Genomic DNA, 21,590 nt, shown 5'->3' with positions numbered 1-21,590 from the left:
TCAGGGAAAATTCCGAACCATCAAGCGGGGTGTTAGTGAAGGACGCCTTGAAGGGATCGGCAAAGTTACAGAGTCGCATCCAAGCGTGACATCTCAACGCAACGCCTGTGCCAGCGGCCCTACTCGCTCCATCGGCTGCATAAGAAATAAGCTGCATGGAGGAGTTAACAATGGAGTTCAGGGTAGCCAGCTGAGAGTTTATTTTGTCCTTAAACCCCGCAGCAGAAGGATCCTGTACCGTTTCACCCAACTCTTTGAGCAAATCTCTCTGAGGTGGGTGAAATGACATAAATTGTTCAGCGATTGCATAGAAAAGGTCGCTGAAGCAAAAGTCCACTTGCCGTATCTGTCCATGGTCCTGGACACTCTGTTAGGAGGATGAATAGATACAGAAGGATCAGCCAATTCCTTTTTAGTGGCTGCTGCTACCACCATAGCATCAACTGAAACACCTTTGGTGAGAAAGGATTTGTCATCTGGTGCAGAAATAAATTTAGAAGGCCTCCCAGGGGTAGGTTCCATTGAATCAGGAGCTGCCCAAGTCTTTCTAGCCACTACCTCCATTAGTGGGTCGAAAGGGGGAGACACCCAGGACGTGGAAGGGCGAGATCCAAAAGCGTCAAGGTAAACCGACTCGTCCTCGGAAGGTTTGAGAGTGGACCAATTTCCTCTCTGTTTTAGGATTTCCAGGATGTCTGAAAAGGAGACATCCTCAGAGGGGGATCTGGGGGAACCTTCCGACTCATCCAAGTCGGTGTCCGACGTGACTCGGGGGAGTCTATGTGCTTCCTCTTGCACTTTCTTTTCCTAGGGGGTTCCCCTGAAACTTCAGGGGAGCCTTCGGAAGAGGAGGAGACACCCATGGTGGGAACCCCACACTTTGGATCTCTGCTGACAGGTGCAAGAGAATGGCCAGAGATGGTAACAGGCACTATAGAGGGAGGAGCCGCAGAACTTAACTTTGGAGTGGACATTGGGTCCAGCACACTCCTCATTACCTCGAAGGCTCCCCCATCAGATACCAAATGCTACACTGGCTCCGAAGAGACCGGAACCGCCCCCGGAACTGACAGAGAAGGCTCCGAGAATGATGTCGGGGCAGAACTAACCAGAGCAGAAGCTCCGAGAGGGAAAGCGGGGTCAGACAAGGGTCCGATGCCACTCACCCCCTCGGAGCCAACAATAGAGTCTTGGCGCCCGGACCTCTTCATGGATGGAACCAGTGAAGAGGTCGGAGCCAATGACACCGGAGCTGAAGGAGGAAGTATCGGCTCCGATATGGGCAAGGTCACGGTTCCAACAAACTCTGGCTCCGAGCTCGAGAGATGAGTCGGAGGAAGAATGGATAGCTGTATCTAAGGAGCCACAGTCTGGTGAGATGGGCTCTGGAGCATTTGGGCCAGCACCTGAGATTTTATAAGTCTACTGACCACTCTCTCAATGTTGTGGTCAGAGAGCCTGGATGACCTCGATGAATGAGTCCTATGACTCAGCTCCGATAAGAGAGGGGACCTCGGAGCCGATCTAACAGACTCTAGCAAAGGGGACCTAGAGCACTTGCACACTGGGGTCGGCTCCGATGATGGTTTCAGAGCGGAAACCACTTTGCTCGCTTCGGAGCCAGCCAGAACCGAGGTCGGAGCCATCTCAATAATGCCAGTCCTTGGCTCAGAAGCTGGAGTCGAGGGTTTGGCGGTTTTTGACAACTTCCCCGAGCCAGACTTGGACGGGGAGTCATCAGGCTTTAACAAGCCCCTTAGGATGAGCTTGTTACGCCTTTCCTGCAGGACTCGAACTAAATCCGTGACAAATGGAACATGAGTCCTGCAGGTGTAAAGGCCCCAAGCAATAGACACAAGAAGTGTGACCGTCTGTCAGAGACATTTTCTGACAGCACGAGTCACACTTCTTGAATCCCGAAACCTTAGGGTCCTCTGACATCCTGACAAAAAAAGGAACACAGTCAGCCCACACACACACTTAATTAAGTTAAGTAGAACTGACTAAAAAAGACCCACACACACACACTGAAAGGGGTGGGGGAAAAACTAAGGAAAGGCCCGTAGGCCCAAGATAAAAAACTAAGAAGGGAAAAATGGCTATTGAAAAGGGTAAGGCAGTTAGAAGGGACCTAAAGAAGGGTAACTAACTGGAAAAAAACTACTAAAACTGAATATAATCTGAAAATTCACTTACTGACCAGAGCCGGTAAAAACAGACTACCTCGCAGCGAAGCGGCAAACGAGATCTGGGGAGTTAGCGCATGGTATTGTGGGATATAGGGCTGCCTCGAGCCGGTAAAAATAGCTCTCGAGCTATAGTATAGGCAGAGTCGGAGCTGAGGATCGGCTCTGAACCCATCTAGCAAGAATGAAGGCGAGAATGACAACTTAACATTGGTTGATTTTTTTTTTTTTTTTTTTTTTACATTAGTCAAAAAGTATTCATATAAAGTCAATTGTGTAAGGTCAGAGAGGATAGAAGAGGAAGGAGTGAAATTAACCTGGGTCGGTGCAGGAGCATAGCTAGTATTTGTTGAGATGATTTTTCAGTTGTCTTTTAAAAAGTGGGAGAGAGCACAAAGATGTGATGTCAGAGGGTAATTTATTCCACATTTTTCCAACAGAGTTGGAAAAGAGGCAGTCCCCTGCAGAGTTATTAGGTTTTGTTATATTAATCAGTAGTTTGTTGGAAGAACGTAGATGCTTCAGGTTGTTGTAAGGTGAAATGAGGTTAGAGAATAGGCGTTTTAGTTGGTTGGTATAGGATTGTATGAGCTATTAGGAGCTGTTGAAATAGGAGTTGGTTAGGAAGTTCAAGCCAACCTAGTTCTCTTAGGTTCAGGCAGTGGTGAGTTCTAAATGGGGTTCCTGTTGCAAATCGAGCAATATTATGGTAAGTTTTTGCTAGTTTATTGATGTTGTTTTTGGAGAGGTTAGTGAATATGGCAGATGCATATAGTAGAGAAGAGATAAGATGGGATCTGACTAAGGTTTTTCTTGATTCTGGTATAAGGAAGGCTTTGATTCTGTAAAGGGATACAATTTTCTTATTAACTAATTTTATTGTATTGTTGATGTGTGTATCAAAGCTGAAGTTGTTGTCAATGGTTATTCGTAGTAGTTTGGTAGTTGATTCTGGGGAAATAAGGGTGTTGTCAGTGGAAGTAAGAGTGAAGTTTAGGGGGGTAGATCTGTGGAAAGGTGAGAACAATAGCAGTTTGTTTTTTTGGGGGTTGAGAAGTAGGTAGCGGTCAGTGAACCATTGTTCGACTGTGGTAAAAGCTTTTTGGGTGATTGAGTGTAGTTTGGTTTGTGTATTGGCAGAGCAGATAATAGTAGAATCGTCAGCATATTGTATGCAGATAGTGTATGGGATAGCTAAATGGAGGTCATTAATAAAGATAGAAAATAAAAGGGGGCCTAGGATAGAGCCTTGAGGAACTCCTAGTGAGATTGGGAGATTAGATAACGTATTTTTCCAGAGAACAGCTTGCTGACGGTTTTCTAGGTAAGATGTAAACCAAGTTAAGGAAGGAGCATCAAGTGAGAGGGATTGAAGAATGTGCAGAAGTTGTTTATGGTTAACCATGTCGAAGGCTTTAGATAAGTCAATGAAGACTGAAGATGATAGGATATTATTGTTCTGGTTATAATTAATGGAGTTGGTAAAGGAGAGTAAGGCTGTAGTAGTACTGTGGGAAAGTCTGAATCCATGTTGGCAGTTAGCAAGTAGGTTATTTAGGAGGTGGTTAAGTTGTTGTTTGTGAATACATTTTTCCATGATTTTAGCAATAGGTGATAGTAGTGCTATAGGACGGAAGTTAGAGTTGTTGTTGGACTTACCCCCTTTGTGTAGTGGGATGATATGAGATATCTTCCAAATAGTTGGGAAAATTCCTTCCTGTATAGATCTATTTATCAGAATAGAGATGGGATAGGCAATGGCTTTAGCGCCTATTTGCAGGTATTCTGCAGGGAGTTTGTCAGCAGGAGCAGTGGTGGGTTTTAGCTTTTGAAGCAGTGATAAGACAAAGGAGGTGGATATAGGTTGTAGATGAAAGGGAGGAGGTAGTTTTAAAGTAGTGAAGGGTAGCTTAGAGGTGTCAGGAGATAGGTGACTAGCAAGAGTTTGGATAGTATTAGTAAAGAATGAATTAAAGTTGCTGGCTGTTTGAGTGAGATTTTCTGGGTTAGAGCCTTCAGGACTTGGTGTGATAGACTGGCCAGGGGATAAAAGATTATTAATAGTGGACCAGAATCTTTTAGGTTCCTTGTTGGAGTTTTGTTGTGAGTGTAGGTAATAATTCTTTTTGTCTGTTAGGATGGCTGCTTCTAAGTTCTTTGAAGTTTTGGTGGTCAGTTAGATTCTTAGTGGCATGCCATTTTGCCCAGGATTGTTTCTGAGGATCATTTTTTGCCTAGTGGTTTTGGTTAGCCAGGGTGCTACTTTAGCATTAGTTCTAATAGTGCGATTTGGGGCATAGTGATCTAGGATAGATAGGAATGTGGAATTAAAGTGTTGGACTGCTTCGTTTAGAGGGAGATATTTTAGAGGAGACCAATTATATTGTATTAATTTGGTTAGAAAGTGTTCAGAGTTAGTGTTTTTTTGAGCGAAGTGTTCTATATATGGTAGGTAAAGGTAGGTTAGTTTTATGCCTAATGATATAAGTTAGTGAGTGGTTGCTTAGTTCTTCAGGGAGAGTACCAGATTGGTAGGTTTGTTGAGGAGTATTAGTAAGAATCCAGTCTAGGATGGTTTCTTTTTTGTTGGTTTTATTTGTTCTAGTAGGGTTATCTATGAGTTGTGTGAATCCATAGAGGTTAATATGGGAGGTAGGGTTTGTCCTTTTACAGGAATACCAATCAATGTTGAAATCACCTAGGACAATTGTTTCTTGAGGGAGGTAGGTATGGAGTGAATTGAGTATGCATTCAAATGTGTTAATGTTATTTCCTGGGGGAAGATAAGCACATGTGATATTAATGGCTTTGGAACTATTGATTTGAAGTTTAGAGGTAAGTATTTCTGCATTATCATCAGGGCTAAGAGTCTGATCTATAATACTAATTTGGATATGAGATTTATGGAGAATTGCTACCCTCCACCCTTTTTAGTAGTACGATCAAGTCTAATGATGTTATACCCAGGTGGTGTGATTTCCCTGTCTTTGATGGATGGCTTTAGCCATGTTTCAGTTAGACATAAAATGTCAAATTGATGGATTTCTAGTAGGGCATGAACATGAGAGGTTTTATTACAAATACTTCGTATGTTGATATGAGCAATATAGAGAGAGTTAGTAGGTTTGGTAGTAGATAGAGAGTGAATTTTGTCATGTTTTTTGTAGGTATTAGAATGGTTATGGTATGGTCCAGGGTTAGGATTAATGTCCCCATCCAGCAGTAGGTGGAGGTATTTCAAATCTTTTGGTTGAAGAAGTTTGTGTAAGCTGTCTATTAGTTTTCTAGATTTTGATTTATTTAACTTAATATATGCAGGTCTGTGGTATTTGGCTAGAGGATATTTTGGTTGGGTTGTGAGATTTGAGAGGGTAGAAGAGAAAGTTAATATAGGTGTAGAGGTTTGTTTAGATGTAAAAGTAATATTAGAGTAAAGTGGGTATTCATAGAAGGTTAAGAAATAAGTAGCAATGAGACAAGAGAGAGATGCTAAGCAAATAAGAAGTTTTAGGTGTGAGGAGTTATGTGTTGAGTGCATTTTAGTAATAGAGGAGGTGAGTAAAGGAGAGAAGTTTGTGTGTAGTTCAAGTAGTTTGAGTAAGTAGTTAGGGGTGGAGGTAGGATGTTCTAATTAGTGGGTGTGGTGTTTGGCAGAAGAGGTAGAGTGAGTTTATGATGTGTAGTTATATGATTGGTGTAGGTGACATAGGGTTGTGGCCACTAGTGGTATAAATGTAGGAGCATTGGGGCGGGTGGGAATTGGGGGCAGGGTAGGGGAGCGTGGTGAGCCTGCAGGGTGAACGGAGCGGGTAGAGATAAGAGAGTGGTCAACCAAGGAAGACAGTCAGTAGAATGGAAGTAATCTGCAGGTAAGTCTAAAAGTGGGAGAAAGAAGAAGTGAGTAAACAGGCTAATCTAAGGTGCTTATGGTCAGGAGTAGGTTGCAGGGCTACAGTAAGGTATGTATATGTAAGAGAAGTAGAGTGTAGTTAGTATATCCAGGGGTGAGGATAGAGAGGTGCAGAACAACCACTAAGAAGCGAAGATGTTGAAATCAGAGCTACAAGTAGGGTTGGGAGGTCTTGGGAGAGAAGGTTGTAATCGAGATGCAGAGCAGTAGAGGTAGGGTGCCACCTAGTGGCCAGAGATATAATTTCCACAAATCCCTCACATACAAGGTAGGCAAGCTACCGGAGAGGGGAAAAGAGGCAACGTACTACAAATGAGAGAGTAGAGGCTGTCTAGGAGGGGTGGTTAAAGGAAGAAAATGAAATAAAAACTAGTTTTGGGAAAATTGCAGGCTGCTGGCTATCTGGAGTGGGGAAACTAGCCTAGTGAAGCAAGGAAATTAGTCCAGAGTTATTAGTAAAAATGTCCAGTTACGAGAACAGTACATACTTTCACTGTCTTAAGAAACAGCTGGCCACTCAGGGAGTTGAAGGGTAGTTTCAAAGTCCAGATTTGTGTTCAGGAATTTGCAGGAGGGTGTTATGCAGGTGTTAGGTACTTGAGGTTCCCAGGCTTCAATGTGTAGCCAAGAAAGAAAAGAAGTGATTAGTCTCAAGTTGTAAAGGTACATCAGAATGACAGTACTTAGGATAAGATGGAAGAAGGAGAGAGTATTAGAAACGCATTAGAGGGTATAGGCATACAGGCAGTAGACAAAATATAAAAAGGAATGCAGAACCCAGCAGAGGAACAATTAAGGGTGACTGAGTACTGCTGCTAGCACTGCAAGGAGCCTGGGCAGGAAGATGGAGAAGCTACAAATGGTGATGTAAGAGAAGAGTGTAGTCATTGCTGGTATTACAGATAACATGAACCAATGACAAAAGGGTGGGACATGGAGGTCCCCAAGTATAGGTTGTTCAGGATTTGTAGAGAAGAGGGATGAAGGTGGAGTATTAATCCATATAAATGAGGGCATACGATTTAAGGTCAGACGGGAAAAGGAGCACCAAACCAATAACAGGGTGAGTGAGTAAGCAGTGCCAGTACCTAGGTTAAATGCCCTGGCATTTAACACAGATGAATGGGGGGGACTAGTGGATTGAAACATATCCTTTCCTTGGCCCAATAAAAAAAATAGGAATAGAGACTAGGGGACACACTATGGGATTTGAGGAGGTGGAAGAGGGTAATACAAATATGCGAATGTGCCAAGAGCAGACTGTGATATTCTGAGTTCTAGGTTAGAGATAAAACAGGAGTTGATTGAGCTCTTAGACCAGCAAGGGTTCAGCCAACTGGTGCAGGACTTACCAGAAAGGTCAGAATTCTGGATGTGGCCTATGCAGAGCTGGTCTTCCATGTCCAGCTTATGGCACCATTAGCCAACAGTGATCATAGGTTAATAGGTGTGTACTAAGCAAATGACCACTGCAGCCTTTTTAAACCTAGCCATGTATCCCAAATCTCTGACAACTTATGGTACCCTTGATAATCTAAGCAGGGGTTGGGGGATGAAACATTTCCAAGCAGGGGCCTGACAGATGAACCACTTAGAGGCTGCCTGTGCCCCATTAGAGACATGGATGCCAAACCAGTGGTGAATTTCTGGTTCCCCAAATTGAACTTGAACTGCATTAGGGAAGAACTCTGTTTCACATGGATGTGGAGCTTGTTCCAGACAAAGGGTAGTCTCTGAGATACATACCTGTCTCTCCAGCAGGTCCTATTTATATCACAGGTATGGTTAAAGTCTTTTGAACATGTAATTCTGCTGTTTCTTTTGCTGATATGAAGAAGGTCCATCAGAGTGGGGTCTGACAATGCCCTGTATGCCAGGCATAGATCACCACTCAAGACCCTGTATGAGACAGAATACAGGGATAGGGCCTTGGGGCAATCTGCATAGGACATGTTACTTATGCCCAGTATTCTTTTAGTGAGGAATCTCTGTGGACATTCCAGTTGTTGGACATGCCTGGTTGGGTACATACCAAAGGGGGCACTGTACTTAATGATAGGTCAGATGAATGCCAAATACAGTGGAGTAATGACCCCCTTGAACCCAGATGCCATCATCTGTTTACGAGTTGCACAACACAGAATGATTTTATCATATCACTGTGTGGTTTAGAGTGTGGAACAAATATAAAGACAAAGATGCTGATGTGTCATTCTAAAAGACTGGATTATGTTATGCTGATGGAAAATGTCAATAATGACTTAGGAGGATGTCACTATATTAGCAGAGTAAACAAGCTATTCAAAAAGGGACAGCTATAGAAAACTCAGGGCTACAGACAGAGGGATGAGGAAGAAGCAAAGGGGCAAGAGGGCAAAATGTGGGACTAGCAACCAGTACAAAGCTAAGTCTTACAAGACTTTGAAAGTAGGGAGGAGAGAGGTGATGGTGGCTCATTAGAAGATCACTAAAAGTGTTTGAATGGTGGTGAGGACAGTAAAGGTGAAAGAAAAAGAGCTGCCAGAAAGGACCAGGAAGGAGACAAGGACTTTCCCTGGTATACAGCAGAAACGAGGAACAGATGTGATCAATCTGTGCAAAGATGGGAAGACGATTGCAAAAGATTTCTTAAAGATGGAAGTAATAAATGAATATTTGGCTTCAGTCTTCAAAAAATGGAAGCAAGGAAAGCATGACATGCTGAGAAGGAGAGACAGAAGGATGGCAGTATGGGTTGAAAGGGAAAGACATCAGTATAGCAACAGAGGAGGTGGTGAGGGAATGGCTGTCGTTAAGTTGGAAGAACAAGGACCAGACAGGCTACCTTTAAAAGGCCATAGAAAGGTGTCCCATGTGCTGGCATACTCCCAGAATGAGGTGTAGAAGACAATATATACAGTGTCTCTGTACAGGGGGAGCAGGAGAAGTCAAGGGGAACTACATGCCCAGTAGCTAAACGAAGGTATCAGGAAAGTCGTGGAATTATCCCTTAATGGAGGACTGGAACAGTTCAATTGATAGAAAAAGAATCCTTAATGGAAGACTTGCAGCATTTCTATACGGCAACAGTATCAAAATAAGTAACAAATAAGGGTTCATGCACAAAAGAAACTGCTAGTTAAAGGTCATCTAGTTTTATTTCTGGGTTGTGAAAGAACCTGACAGGAGAATTCCAGTAAATATGGTCTACACAGATCTTTTGACTCAGTCCCATAGAGGAAGCTGAAAGGAAAACTAAAGATGTCAGGGTAGGACAAAGACTGACACACTGGAGTGCTGCTTGGTTGATGTCACTCATTTTTCTACAAAATAGATGACAAGCAGGCAGGGTATTTTGTTTAGATGCTCTGATACATAGAAACACATCAGGATGGATAGCAGCAACATAAACTACAAATGAATTAATTAACAGACAGACCTTGCATACATACAGGCTTAAATCTGAACATCTTACTACAAAATAACAGTCTAGCTTGCACGTGCTCAGTATTTATACATGTGTGCAAGCCCTTGGATAGTTTCTTAAATGCACATACACACACATTGATCTACATCCTCCCTCTTAAAAATATTGCCCTTTGAAAAAACAGTATCAGAGTTAGATATGCATTACTATAGACATTAGAAACAAAACACAATGTTCATGTCCAAGTTGCTTCATATCTGTTACAGGGTTTAGAGTTGCAACCATACCTTGTAACATTAACAGTATGGACCAGATTTAGCAACGGGGACAGTCTGTGGTGCACAACTTGTATTAGGAACTTCTGGATTCGTCACAGGAATGGCAATGTCCTCTGGAACTTCCTCTGGAATTGTAACATCGGACAACTCACTCTGATAGTGAATCTTTTTCACATGCTGTAGTATAGGCATAGACACAGATATTAAATGTTTCCAATTCCACCTAAAGACTGCTCATTGTGATTCCACAATGTATGATCTCGGCTATGGACAAATATTCTTCATGGCACCAATCCGATCATAACCTTTGGATGTTTGCATCCTTACCATTTCTTCTCATAATGGATTGAGAGGTTTGCTGGTCTTATCTTAGTAGGGTTTCTGGGTTGAGCGCTTCTTCAACAGACTGGTTTTCACTTTCCTGTTGTTCTTGACACATGGAACCAACAACTGACTACTGATTGGTAATGTGGCTCTGGTTTGTTTCAACAGAAGTCTCTGAGCAGGTGAACCAAGATGCTTATCACCAGGAACATTTCAGAGATTCAAGAGACTCAGGAAAACATCACTATTATCTTGTTTTGATCTTTCTAGTAACTGTTTTGCACTTTGAACTGAGCGTTCTGCCAAACCATTTGACTCTGGGTACTCAGGACTACTTGTGACATGAGTTAAGTCCCATTCTTCAGCAAATCTTTTGAACTGTTGGCTTGTAAACTGCATGCCACTGCTAGAAATAACTTTGTGTGGACTAGTACACGGTAGTCCAGGAATTTGGTTTAGCTGAAGTGGTTCCTTCTGTTGATGTGGCTTAGTACTGTTACACATGGAATAAGATGAAAGTGCTCTCTCAATTCTTGTGACACAGAAGGCCAAAATACTAGTCCTCTTGCCCTTCTTTTGGTAGAGTCAACTCCTAGGTGATCACAATGCAAGATAATAATTTACTCAACTCCTAGATGATCACGATGCAAGATAGTAATGTACTCTTGTTGCTATGACTTTAGAACAATTACTTTTGGACCTTTGATAATGATACCTTTGTCAAACAAAATCTTATCTCTATATGGAAAATAAAGTTGCACTTCTTGAGGTGAACTAGATCACTTTGACGGCCACTCTTAATTGATAAAGTGGTTGAGCCTCTGTAAAACTGGATCTATCGCTGTGTGATCTCTCAACTCAAGACGTTCAGAAGAAAATTTCTCACTTCCATAACTTCAAAATCAAGATTTTTATTCTCATGCTGTTCTGTAGTTTTTCTGGGTGATCTGGATAAGGTATCATGAAGATAAAGAAGTTTGCCTTTCTTGTAGACAAGACTAAAATTATACTTTTGCAATCTCACCATCATCTGCTACAGTCAGGCTGGAGCTGAATGCATAGGCTTTCTCAAGATAGTGACTATGCTGCCATGTACTTGGGCCTGTTTCTTTTAACTACATTCTGCATACTATCAACATGAGATTTATCACTGTATCTTCTGTTTTCATTTGCAAGCATACCTGTGTGATTTTCTGTTGACTTGTATATCTGACGAATCTCAGTGGCTTTATTCAAAGTTGAATCACTTTCACAAAGCAAAATCTTTATCAAAGCATCATCTTTAATACCACACATAAGTCTCGTCTTTTATCATCTCAGCCCTTAAATCACCAAATCTGCATGTTTTAGCTTTATTACTCAGGTCAGTTATACATGCTGCAAAACTTTCACCAGGCTTTTGATCCCTTGTATAAAATAAAGTGCCCTTCCACTGTAAGATTTGTCTTGGGGTTACACATTTCTCTAAATTTACATTTTATACTCTGGGTTCTCCCTTGACTCAGCCTGCACAACAATATGATGTTTTTCTCCTTCTCCTCAGCCCTTAAATCACCAAATCTGCATGTTTTAGCTTTATTACTCAGGTCAGTTATACATGCTGCAAAACTTTCACCAGGCTTTTGATCCCTTGTATAAAATAAAGTGCCCTTCCACTGTAAGATTTGTCTTGGGGTTACACATTTCTCTAAATTTACATTTTATACTCTGGGTTCTCCCTTGACTCAGCCTGCACAACAATATGATGTTTTTCTCCTTCTCCTTTATAGAAAGCAGGTCCATACACAAATGAAAGCTCCCTTTCAATGGCTTCTGACCCAGCTAAATTAATCAAAATAAATGCCTTTGCACAGTCATCTTCATCAGAAAATGCAGCCAGTATGAATATGTCGTACACTTGCTCAAACACTCTCCAGTTCTCAGCAATATTACTGTCAAACACAAGTGCACTGGGTTTTCGAAATCCATCTGCCATGCCCACAAAGTATACACAAACATACTGAAAAATACAGCCCTTGTAATTATGTAAAAACCGTTCTGTGAGCTTATAACAATGTTCAAATCCACAATAAACTCCTTGAAATACTGTACTTTGTGAAATATGCTCCGCAATGGCTGTATTTTTATGAAGTAGCTTTACTGTAACACTGTGCAAACATGCAAACACTTTATATACTTCTGATTACTCGGATATCTTTGCATAATACGAAAAATGCATGCTTTGCGAAAATGCAGTCGTTTCCCTTTATTTTATTCATTTTATGCAAACCAGCTTTATTTCAAACATTTCCCATAGTAGTTCAAATATTTTTATCAATATCGTACATATCAGTTTATGCAAATATCATTTAGAACGTTCTATATGCCTGGTTTCATATTTTGCAAAGTAGTAGTGCTGAGCAAGTTTTAATACCTGAAATTTGTTTCTGAACTGTTTTGTGAAATATGCACATTTTAGGCATGATTCAGTGCTATATATTCCTCCTGTCCTAAGCAAGTGCCTTAAGTCATTTTAGCCATGCTGCCTCTAACTTCATGCCCTTTAGACATGCCTCTTCTGACACCATGTCACCCATCTCTCTACCATAGATGATAAGCAGGCGGGGTGTTTCCTTTAGATGCTTTAATACATAGAAAGACATCAGGATGGATAGCAGCATCATAAAATACAAAAGAACTAGTTAAGAGGCAGACGTTACCTACATACATGCTTACATCTCAACAGTTTACTCAAAATGGCAGTCTAGCTTGCACATGCTCAGTATTTATACACTTGTGCATGCCCTTGGATAGCTTCTTAAAGGACAAGAACAACTTCACAAACCACGAAGAATAGTGTTATCTTAAAAAATGTTTAATGATACAACTTGCCAGTCAAAATAACGTTGAATAAAATCCTTAAAAACGTAAGCACTTTCATTCCAAGTTTAAGTTAATAGGAACTTCATCAGACAATAATTACATTACAGGATAAAATATTTATATAACAAACTACCAATAGTAAATGTTAGCATTACCACTCCCCCAATTTATTCAATATAAAACTCATATAGACACCCCCAAAGAGGTATGTCACAAAAACTATGAATGAACAGAAACTGTTTCTACAATGTTGCAATCACATACTTAAAAAAATGCAATTTAAATAAAAAATATATAACAAATTACCTTTAAGGGCCTTCAACTTGAGAAGACAATTAATTGATTCAGCACCATTTAATCCTGGCCAAAAACTGCCATTCAGTTAACTGTCTTGTAAGCTCCATTTTTTCCAGTAGCATCGGCCATGCTGCCCCTTGCTTACTTACACGTAATGTATCAACAGTAAATTTAAAATAGTGATCTGGATATTGAATAATATGTCTAGCAAGGCCATTTGTATCTTTTCTTAATAGAATATTGTTAAGGTGTTCAGACACACTGTGCTTCAACATATGGTCCATTTTGTCCACGAATAAACAAGAGCAACCGGTAAATCTCCCCATAATATGAATATAATTATTAATCGTAATTTCATTAATCTCTAACACGTTTACAACAGGCACAGACCCCATATTTTAGCATGGTCCCCTGTCTTATTGGTTCCCAAGTCCTATCAAAGCAATGTTTAAAATTAGAACCCTTTTTATATACCGTTACCGTTTTTTCACCCAACACATTAATAATTTCAGTTTCCTTTCTAATAACTGCCCAATCTCAACACATAATATTCCTAATGTGGTTACTCTCTGTATTAAACATAGTAATAAAAGCATGTGAAAACTGGGATTCATTCCTACAATTAAATGAAAGGGGGCCATTCATTTCAAAACAGTTAGAGGTTCTAAAATCCAAAACACAGACACCAAGTTTAAATACATAAAACTTTTCCCTCCATTCAAACATCTGGCCAATCGGATGTAATACATCATTTACACCTTGTTAATCAACATCAATCTCGTACATAGCTCTGTTTTAAAAAATATATATAGCCACTAAAATATATGCACATTTAATCTCCTATATGTTATTAAAATCTTTTCCATATTTTAAATATATAAACATATAAAACAACCCAACCTATCCCTCCCATTCTCTGGTCTATAGTATATATATATATATATATATATATATATATATATATATATATATATGCTCTGGCAAGGCATTGTAGTAATCACCCAGGCCATGTCTTTACATTTAGGGTGATAGACCAAATAGAGCCAAACATAAGAGGCAGCCCTTTCCCCTTAATGTTAGAAAGGCAAGAGGTGTTAGGCTTAAATGAAGTGATTTCAAATTGCTTGTATATTAAAACTGAGAAGCCTCACTAGATGAATTTTGTGTTAATTTTTATCTAACAATTAATTTTGTGTAATTTTCTATGTATGGAATTAATAGTATAAATGTTTAATATAATTTTAGATTAGGTTATTTGACCCTTTGAGTGGTATTCTTTTCCTCCCACTCACCTTTAACTGAGTTAACTTGAGAGTGGGGGGATAGGTTGGGTTGTTTTATGTGTTTATGTATTTAAAATATGGAAAAGAACATATAGGAGATTAAATGTGGATATATTTTAGTGTTTATATATTTTTTAAAACAGAGTTATGTACAAGTGATGAATTTTAATTGATTAACAAGTTGTAAATGATGCATCACACCCGACTGGCCGGATATTTGAATGGAGGAAAAAGTTTTATGTATTTAAACTTGGTGCCTATGTTTTGGATTTTGTCTGAAGAAGTCCGGTGACCCGACCTGATGAAAAGCACTTCACATTACTGTTTCAAGTATATTAAATTCTGTTTGTGGATTTTGAACCTCCTTGGTATTTATATTTTGTTTGCCGTGTAGTGGTTTGCCCATTGGTTTTCAAACGTCAGTAACCAGAAAGGTACTAGTGGAGCACTACTCAGTCTTTGTCTAGTACACTCTGGTGTGTGCATCTCAGATGAATTTGTGGGAATGCAGAACAGAATATACATCTTCACTAATTAAGCAAACAGAGGTGCAGTAGTGGAGACAGGGAACAGACTAGGGAAGAATTTGGAAAGGCTGACCAAATGAGAAGTGACAGATAAGATTCATTACTAATATCTGTATGTGGCTCAGTAGAACATGGCAGCAGAACAGACTGTAGAGGAGCATGGAAAGGATTTGGGTGCGTTATTACACACATGGAATGGGCTGCAAGGAGTGCAGTGACATGACACAGGCATGTAATGAATGGAATGCTGGGTTGTATGAACAGGTGCATAAACTCAGACTCCAGAAGCAAGGAAGCAATACCTCCACTATATACAGGGTTCTGTTTAGCCACACCTTGAATACTGTGTTTTGGAGGCTTTAACAGTAGGGGTCAGAAGGCTTCTAGAAAGAATCCACAGAACACCACCAGAAAGATCTGTGGGAAGAAGGGGATAGAAGGTGACCAGAGACTAGAGGACTTACAGGTTTTATCACTTGAGACCATAATAGTCAGGGGAGGATGACACTGGTACATTTATCATGTCAGAAAGATGTGACATTGTTGTTTTGAACAGGAAGGTTGCACAAGAAAGTAGGGGGCACAGGCAACAGATTGTACGGACTAATTACTCCCTGAATCTCCAGAAGTTTTTTTTTTTTTATACAGAGAATTGTAGACCCATGGGAGGTACTATCAAAGCAGGTGGTACAGTGGAAATCCCAAAAGGCACATACACACTCATTCATCTCTATGAAACCTCCACCAATCAAATTTAACATAATTAAAATTAAAACAAATAAAACACTAAAAGCCAAATGGAGAATAGCACAACCATAAGAATAGGCCTGATCGTAAATACAGTTTGATTACATAACTATAACAATAATATATCTAGCATATCCCATGAAAATTCGCAACTCTACTAATTAAAACTACCTGACAATATTAAAACAGGAAAGAAAAACTTACTGTAAACTAAAATTAAAAATAAAAATGGATAAATGGATTATGTGGATGTATGGATTATGAAATGCATGAGGATACCTTGTACTGCTGCCTTTCAGAACTTAGTTCATGACTCAAGGTTTCACCAAGCACCACAAAATGTATTCTCCAAACCTACAGATGATGAAACTCATGTATCACACAGCATATATTGCAGCCAGACACACACAAACACTGTATTGCTGTGTTTTTCTACATTCGTTCTTTTTACTTACTCATAATGACGCCTTCCGGTGGTAATAAACACAAGGGAGTATGGACTGAGTCTGATCTGAAACTGGATGTGACTGTGATAGTTCAAGACAGTCAGTAGTGCTGTGTCTTCCTGCATCCTATAGCGAAGTTTGATTAACACAGTCAGCTCATCTGAAAACCTGAAAAAAATAACAGTGATATCACCATTTAGAGAAAAAAATAAGATTTTCCAATGACACATCCTTTTACTTTATTTTATACATTATATGAAAACTAAGAGAAAAAGATGAGAGAAAAACTCAAAAGTCTGCACATTTGTATTTTTAAACAGCATTCTTGAATCACATTTTAAAAATGATATTAGTACACATACACAGATAAGAAAACAAGCCACAGTAGCTTTTTACATTATTTTCATGTTATTCATGTTTTCTTTTTAACAATTACAATTCCCTCCACTATATAAACTGTTCAAATCCTGCCTTCCCTTAAACTCCCTCCTCCTCATGAACACTATTCTGAATATATTGTTCCCACAAATTCCATTCACTTCTGGGTAATTTGCTTTTCTTAAGACTCCACCTAATCTCCTTTAAAATATTCAGTACTTAGAGTTGGTTTAGATTTTCATTTTCATTCTCTAATTTATGTTTTGGTAGCTGATAACAATAAACTGCTAAGGCCTTACTCTGTCTAAGCAATTCAGATCCTATCCATAACTCAAAAGGATAATTTCCTTTGTTACAACCGATTTGCTCTCTCAACATTTCTGACAAAGATCTTTATAAGTTGGACTTCCAAGATGGCTGCACATTGAGTAACAGCTTAATTTCACCTTTCCCAGTATGAAAATAGAATCTTGGAAAAGAAAGCCAGTGAATTTTTTTTTTGGGGAAAATTTCAGTAAGTGGCTGGTAAATGCACTGCCTTGATACCAGCAAAAAAGAAATTCAGATAACCTGAATGAAAATTAACCACAAAAGTGAGGAAGAAACACTGATGGGGAAGAATTCAGCAGTCGTTCAGCAAAAAGTAGTGCAAGTTCCAGCTTTGGTGCAAGGCATGAATCTTAGTAATCTGGGGGAAAATAACTGAAATGTACTCAGACTGATTAAAATAAATGACATACTGATGGGAGTACATTGACTCAAATAACAAAAGGCAGGATAAAATGGAAGAAGCTTTAAACAGATATTCAAATAAGGTAGATGAAAAAACTGCAAAACCTGGAGGTCAAAATGAAGAAAAGGCTGTCTGAGTATGAGACTGCTCAAGAAGAGATGTTTAAAAAAATAATAAAATTAGAAGACAGAACACACAGGAAAAAATCTGAGACTTTCTGTCGTAATGGAGAAGCTGGAAGCAACTGGGCTGCTATTCCACTGCAGAAGTTGTTAATTGAAAGGGCACAGTATGTGTATGCTCCAAACCTGGCAAGAAGAAAGCAACCCATACCTTTAATAGTAAAGATGCAATCCTACCAGCAGGAGGAGTTGATTCTGGCAAAACTGTGAAAGAAGAACAAAGTACCAAAAGTGGGAAACAGTAGTGTGTTTGTGAAAAATGATTACTCACTGCATATTAGGCAGAAGAGGAGCAAATTTATTCCACTAATCAGGGAATGTCAAAAAGCAGGTGTGACATTCAAAATGCTGTATCTGGCTATCTTCAGAATAGTTTATCCTGCAGGGACAAAAATCATTTCTTGATGTAGAACATGCTAAAGAGGGAATACAGATGTTTGTCCAACAGCAAGGGTGATGTGAAACAGAAGGACATTCTGCTTCTTGTTCTTCTGGTAATAAACACCAGAGAGAGACTGTGCCTTTGAAACATTTTCCAGTGTTTCAATGGAAAATGCTTGAAAGGAAGAGAGAAAAAAAAATCACAAGAGTTGACCAGAAGAATCAAGAGTACATTGGAAAGAAAGCAGAGCCTGGATTTGGGAGATGGAGATGAACATGAATAAAACCAGCAACTCAGAAATTGACAAATGTGGAATTATAAAGCATTAATTATATATGTGAAACATGACAGAACAAGAAAACCTGGAAATATTGGACTTTTTTGACTTTGTTAAACTTGTATGGTCTCTAAAGCACATTCCCTACTTTATGTCATTAATGTTGGAGGAATACTTATGAGAGGGAAAAAGGAAGGAAAGAGTTAACTGTAAGTACATCAAATTTTTGTGCTTAACAGTAATATATGTACAGTGCATGATATCTGCATGCTATAAATTAAAGTTTTCACAGTTATTTTTAAGTGTAGTGGGGATACTAAAGTAAACAGTTACCCCTCTGGACACAGAAATAAATATAAAGTTAGCGCTTTCGTTTATAAAATATATAAACTTCTTCAGACAAAAGTATACAAGAAATAAACCATTTAAATAAGCATTCAAGAAGTGACATCATTTCCCATTCAAAGAAAAAAGTCACAATAAAAGTCCCATTAAACATCAAAATAAAAGACATGCCTCAAAATAAGATATCCAACTACACAATAGACTCATTGAACAAAACTTTAAATAAAATCCTAAACACTACAAATATATGCATAAAATATATATAGAAGTTAGAATATTTAAATAATTGACTACAAAAATACAATAATAAATGTTATCTACATAAAGACTTCAGTTTCAAAACACTCATGATAGAAATAGTGTCATTCAATCCAGGTGAAACTGAAGCGTTCAACTTAAGTTGCCATAAAAGTTCTTTCTCCTCAAGTTGCAAGGAAGTCGGACCTCCCCTAATGTTTTCAACAACCCTATCAATGATTAAAAAACAAAATTCATGTGTGGGAAAGGCCAAAATATGTCTAGCCAGGGCATTTGTAATATTTGCTTTAGAAATGGCGTAAAAATGTTTATAAATTCGATTTTTAAAAACTCTATCAGTTTTGCCAACATAGAAAGACGGGCAATTCTGACATAATGCTAAGTAGACCACCCCTCTTGTGTTGCAGTTGTATTTATCCATTAAGTAATATTTTTTCTTATTGATCATAAACATGTTGGTAACACACAAACTTACACCAACGGCATGATCCACATTTAAACATCCCACAATGTGGGTGGTGACATTTATAATTTTCTGTTTCAAGGATAGTTTTTAAGTTCCTACCTTTTTTATAAATTACAAGAGGCCTTTCACCCACATAATTTCTTGTTGTACTATCCTCGACTAAAAAGTACCAGATCTTGAAAATGATATCCCTCAAAAAGGGAGCATCTCTAGAAAAAGTGGCAATAAAACCCAAATTTCCAAAGTTATTGTTATTTTCATGCTCAAATTGCTGTGTTAAAGGAATCAGTGTGTTAGGTGGATCCATAATCTCATTAACACACTCAAGATTCTCATTTCCAGATGAAATAACATAACTTAGAATTGGTTTAAAGTAACCATATGTCCTTTTAGATGTACCCTCAAAAATGAGTTCATCCAATAAGTTAATAGGGTAACCTCTTTTCATAAACATGTCCCTTAATAAACTACACTGATCCAAAAAATCTTCATCTAAAGTTACCATCCTAGCTGCCCTAACTAGTTGTCCCTTAACAACTCCCTTCTTCTGATGGAAGGGGTGGCAGCTAGAAAAATGGAGGAATGCATTTGAGTAAGTGGGTTTTCGAAAAATCCTAGATGTAAATGTGTGTAAATCAAAATTTTTGACTAATTTTACATCTAAAAATGAAGTCTCTTTTTCTTGAAAGCCCCAAGTGAAATCCAAGAAATCAGTAAAATCAGTAACTTTTTCAATAAATGATGCTGCAGAATGTCTATCACCCTTCCAAAGAATAAAAATATCATCCAAATAATGGGTATATAAAAGCAGCCTTACTCTGGAAAACAGGGTCTTTAAATAAAAAATGTGTTTCCCAAAATGCCATTACTGTATTGGCAAAGGTTGCACCACAGGGAGATCTCCCATGGCTACACCTGTTTGTTGCAAATAGAATTTAGATTCAAAAAGGAAATAATTGTTAGCTAAACAAGTTCCAGTAAGTATATGACCAAATCAATAACATGCCCATCCATTTTCTGGTCCAACATAAAATCCCTAACCCATTCACATCCAAGGTCTTGTGGTATACAAGTGTACAAGTCACAAACATCGATGGTAAAAAATTTAAATGTTCATCAAAAGGAAAACTATTTAAAGAATCCAAAAAAGCCCAGGAATCCTTGCAAATTTGTTTTTGATTTTCTTTGGTCTACTTGGCATTATGGCAGAATTGCCCGTCTTTCTATGTTGGCAAAACTGATAGGGTTTTTAAAAATGGAATTTATGAACATGTTTACGCCATTTCTAAAGCAAATATTACAAATGCCCTGGCTAGAAATATTTTGGCCTTTCCCACACATGAATTTTGTTTTTTAATCATTGATAGGGTTGTTGGAAACATTAGGGGAGGTCCGACTTCCTTGCAACTTGAGGAGAAAGAACGTTTATGGCAACTTAAGTTGAATGCTTCAGTTTCACCTGGATTGAATGACACTATTTCTATCATGAGTGTTTTGAAACTGAAGTCTTTATGTAGATAACATTTATTATTGTATTTTGTAGTCAATTATTTAAATATTCTAACTTCTATATATATTTTATGCATATATTTGTAGTGTTTAGGATTTTATTTAAAGTTTTGTTCAATGGGTCTATTGTGTAGTTGGATATCTTATTTTGAGGCATGTCTTTTATTTTGATGTTTAATGGGACTTTTATTGTGACTTTTTTCTTTGAATGGGAAATGATGTCACTTCTTGAATGCTTATTTAAATGGTTTATTTCCTGTATACTTTTCTCTGAAGTTTATATATTTTATAAATGAAAGCGCTAACTTTATATTTATTTCTGTGTCCAGAGTGGTATTTTCTCCTTACATATTTCATTCAGTTTTTGTTTTGCACTCGTATGTCTGTAAACAGTTACCCCTGTTTTTCCCTTTTCTCCCTTTCATTGTTCAGTTTTAAGGAATGTAGGCACTGCAGTGTAAAAAAAAAAAAAGAAAATAATAAAAGTATGTTCAAAAGAGTATGATACAATCAAAAATTATGTGTTTCACATTCTTGTATAGGGGAGTGAATGGATTAAGGCTCTTGGCTTTATCTAGTAACACGTCTTAAGAGAAAGCAAATAAATGAACAATGAATATAATAAAGTTCTCCTCTAGAAAATCTTTTCTCTTTTGGCTGTTCCCATTAGGGGTTGCCACAGTGGATCATCTGTTTCCATTTCTTCCTGGCCACTGCATCTTGCTCTGTCACACCAACTACCTGCATGTCCTCTCTCACCACATCCATAAACCTTATCTTAGGCCGCCTTCTTT

General features: G+C 38.6%; 1 protein-coding gene across 1 annotated transcript in view; it reads right to left on the bottom strand.

Annotated features, from left to right (window-relative positions):
• LOC122790646 (collagen alpha-3(V) chain-like) overlaps nucleotides 1-21,590 on the bottom strand; it is a 283,997-nt gene that overhangs the window by 77,938 nt on the left and 184,469 nt on the right. Inside the window, exon 3 of the mRNA XM_044058170.1 lies at nucleotides 16,276-16,434. Coding sequence (XP_043914105.1) covers nucleotides 16,276-16,434 — 159 coding nt within the window. The remainder of the gene's footprint in view (nucleotides 1-16,275; nucleotides 16,435-21,590) is intronic.

Source organism: Protopterus annectens, chromosome 16.part0, assembly GCF_019279795.1.
Source record: "Protopterus annectens isolate FY-2018-M chromosome 16.part0, PAN1.0, whole genome shotgun sequence".
NCBI lineage: Eukaryota > Metazoa > Chordata > Ceratodontiformes > Protopteridae > Protopterus > Protopterus annectens.
This window is presented reverse-complemented; position numbering and strand designations above follow the sequence as displayed.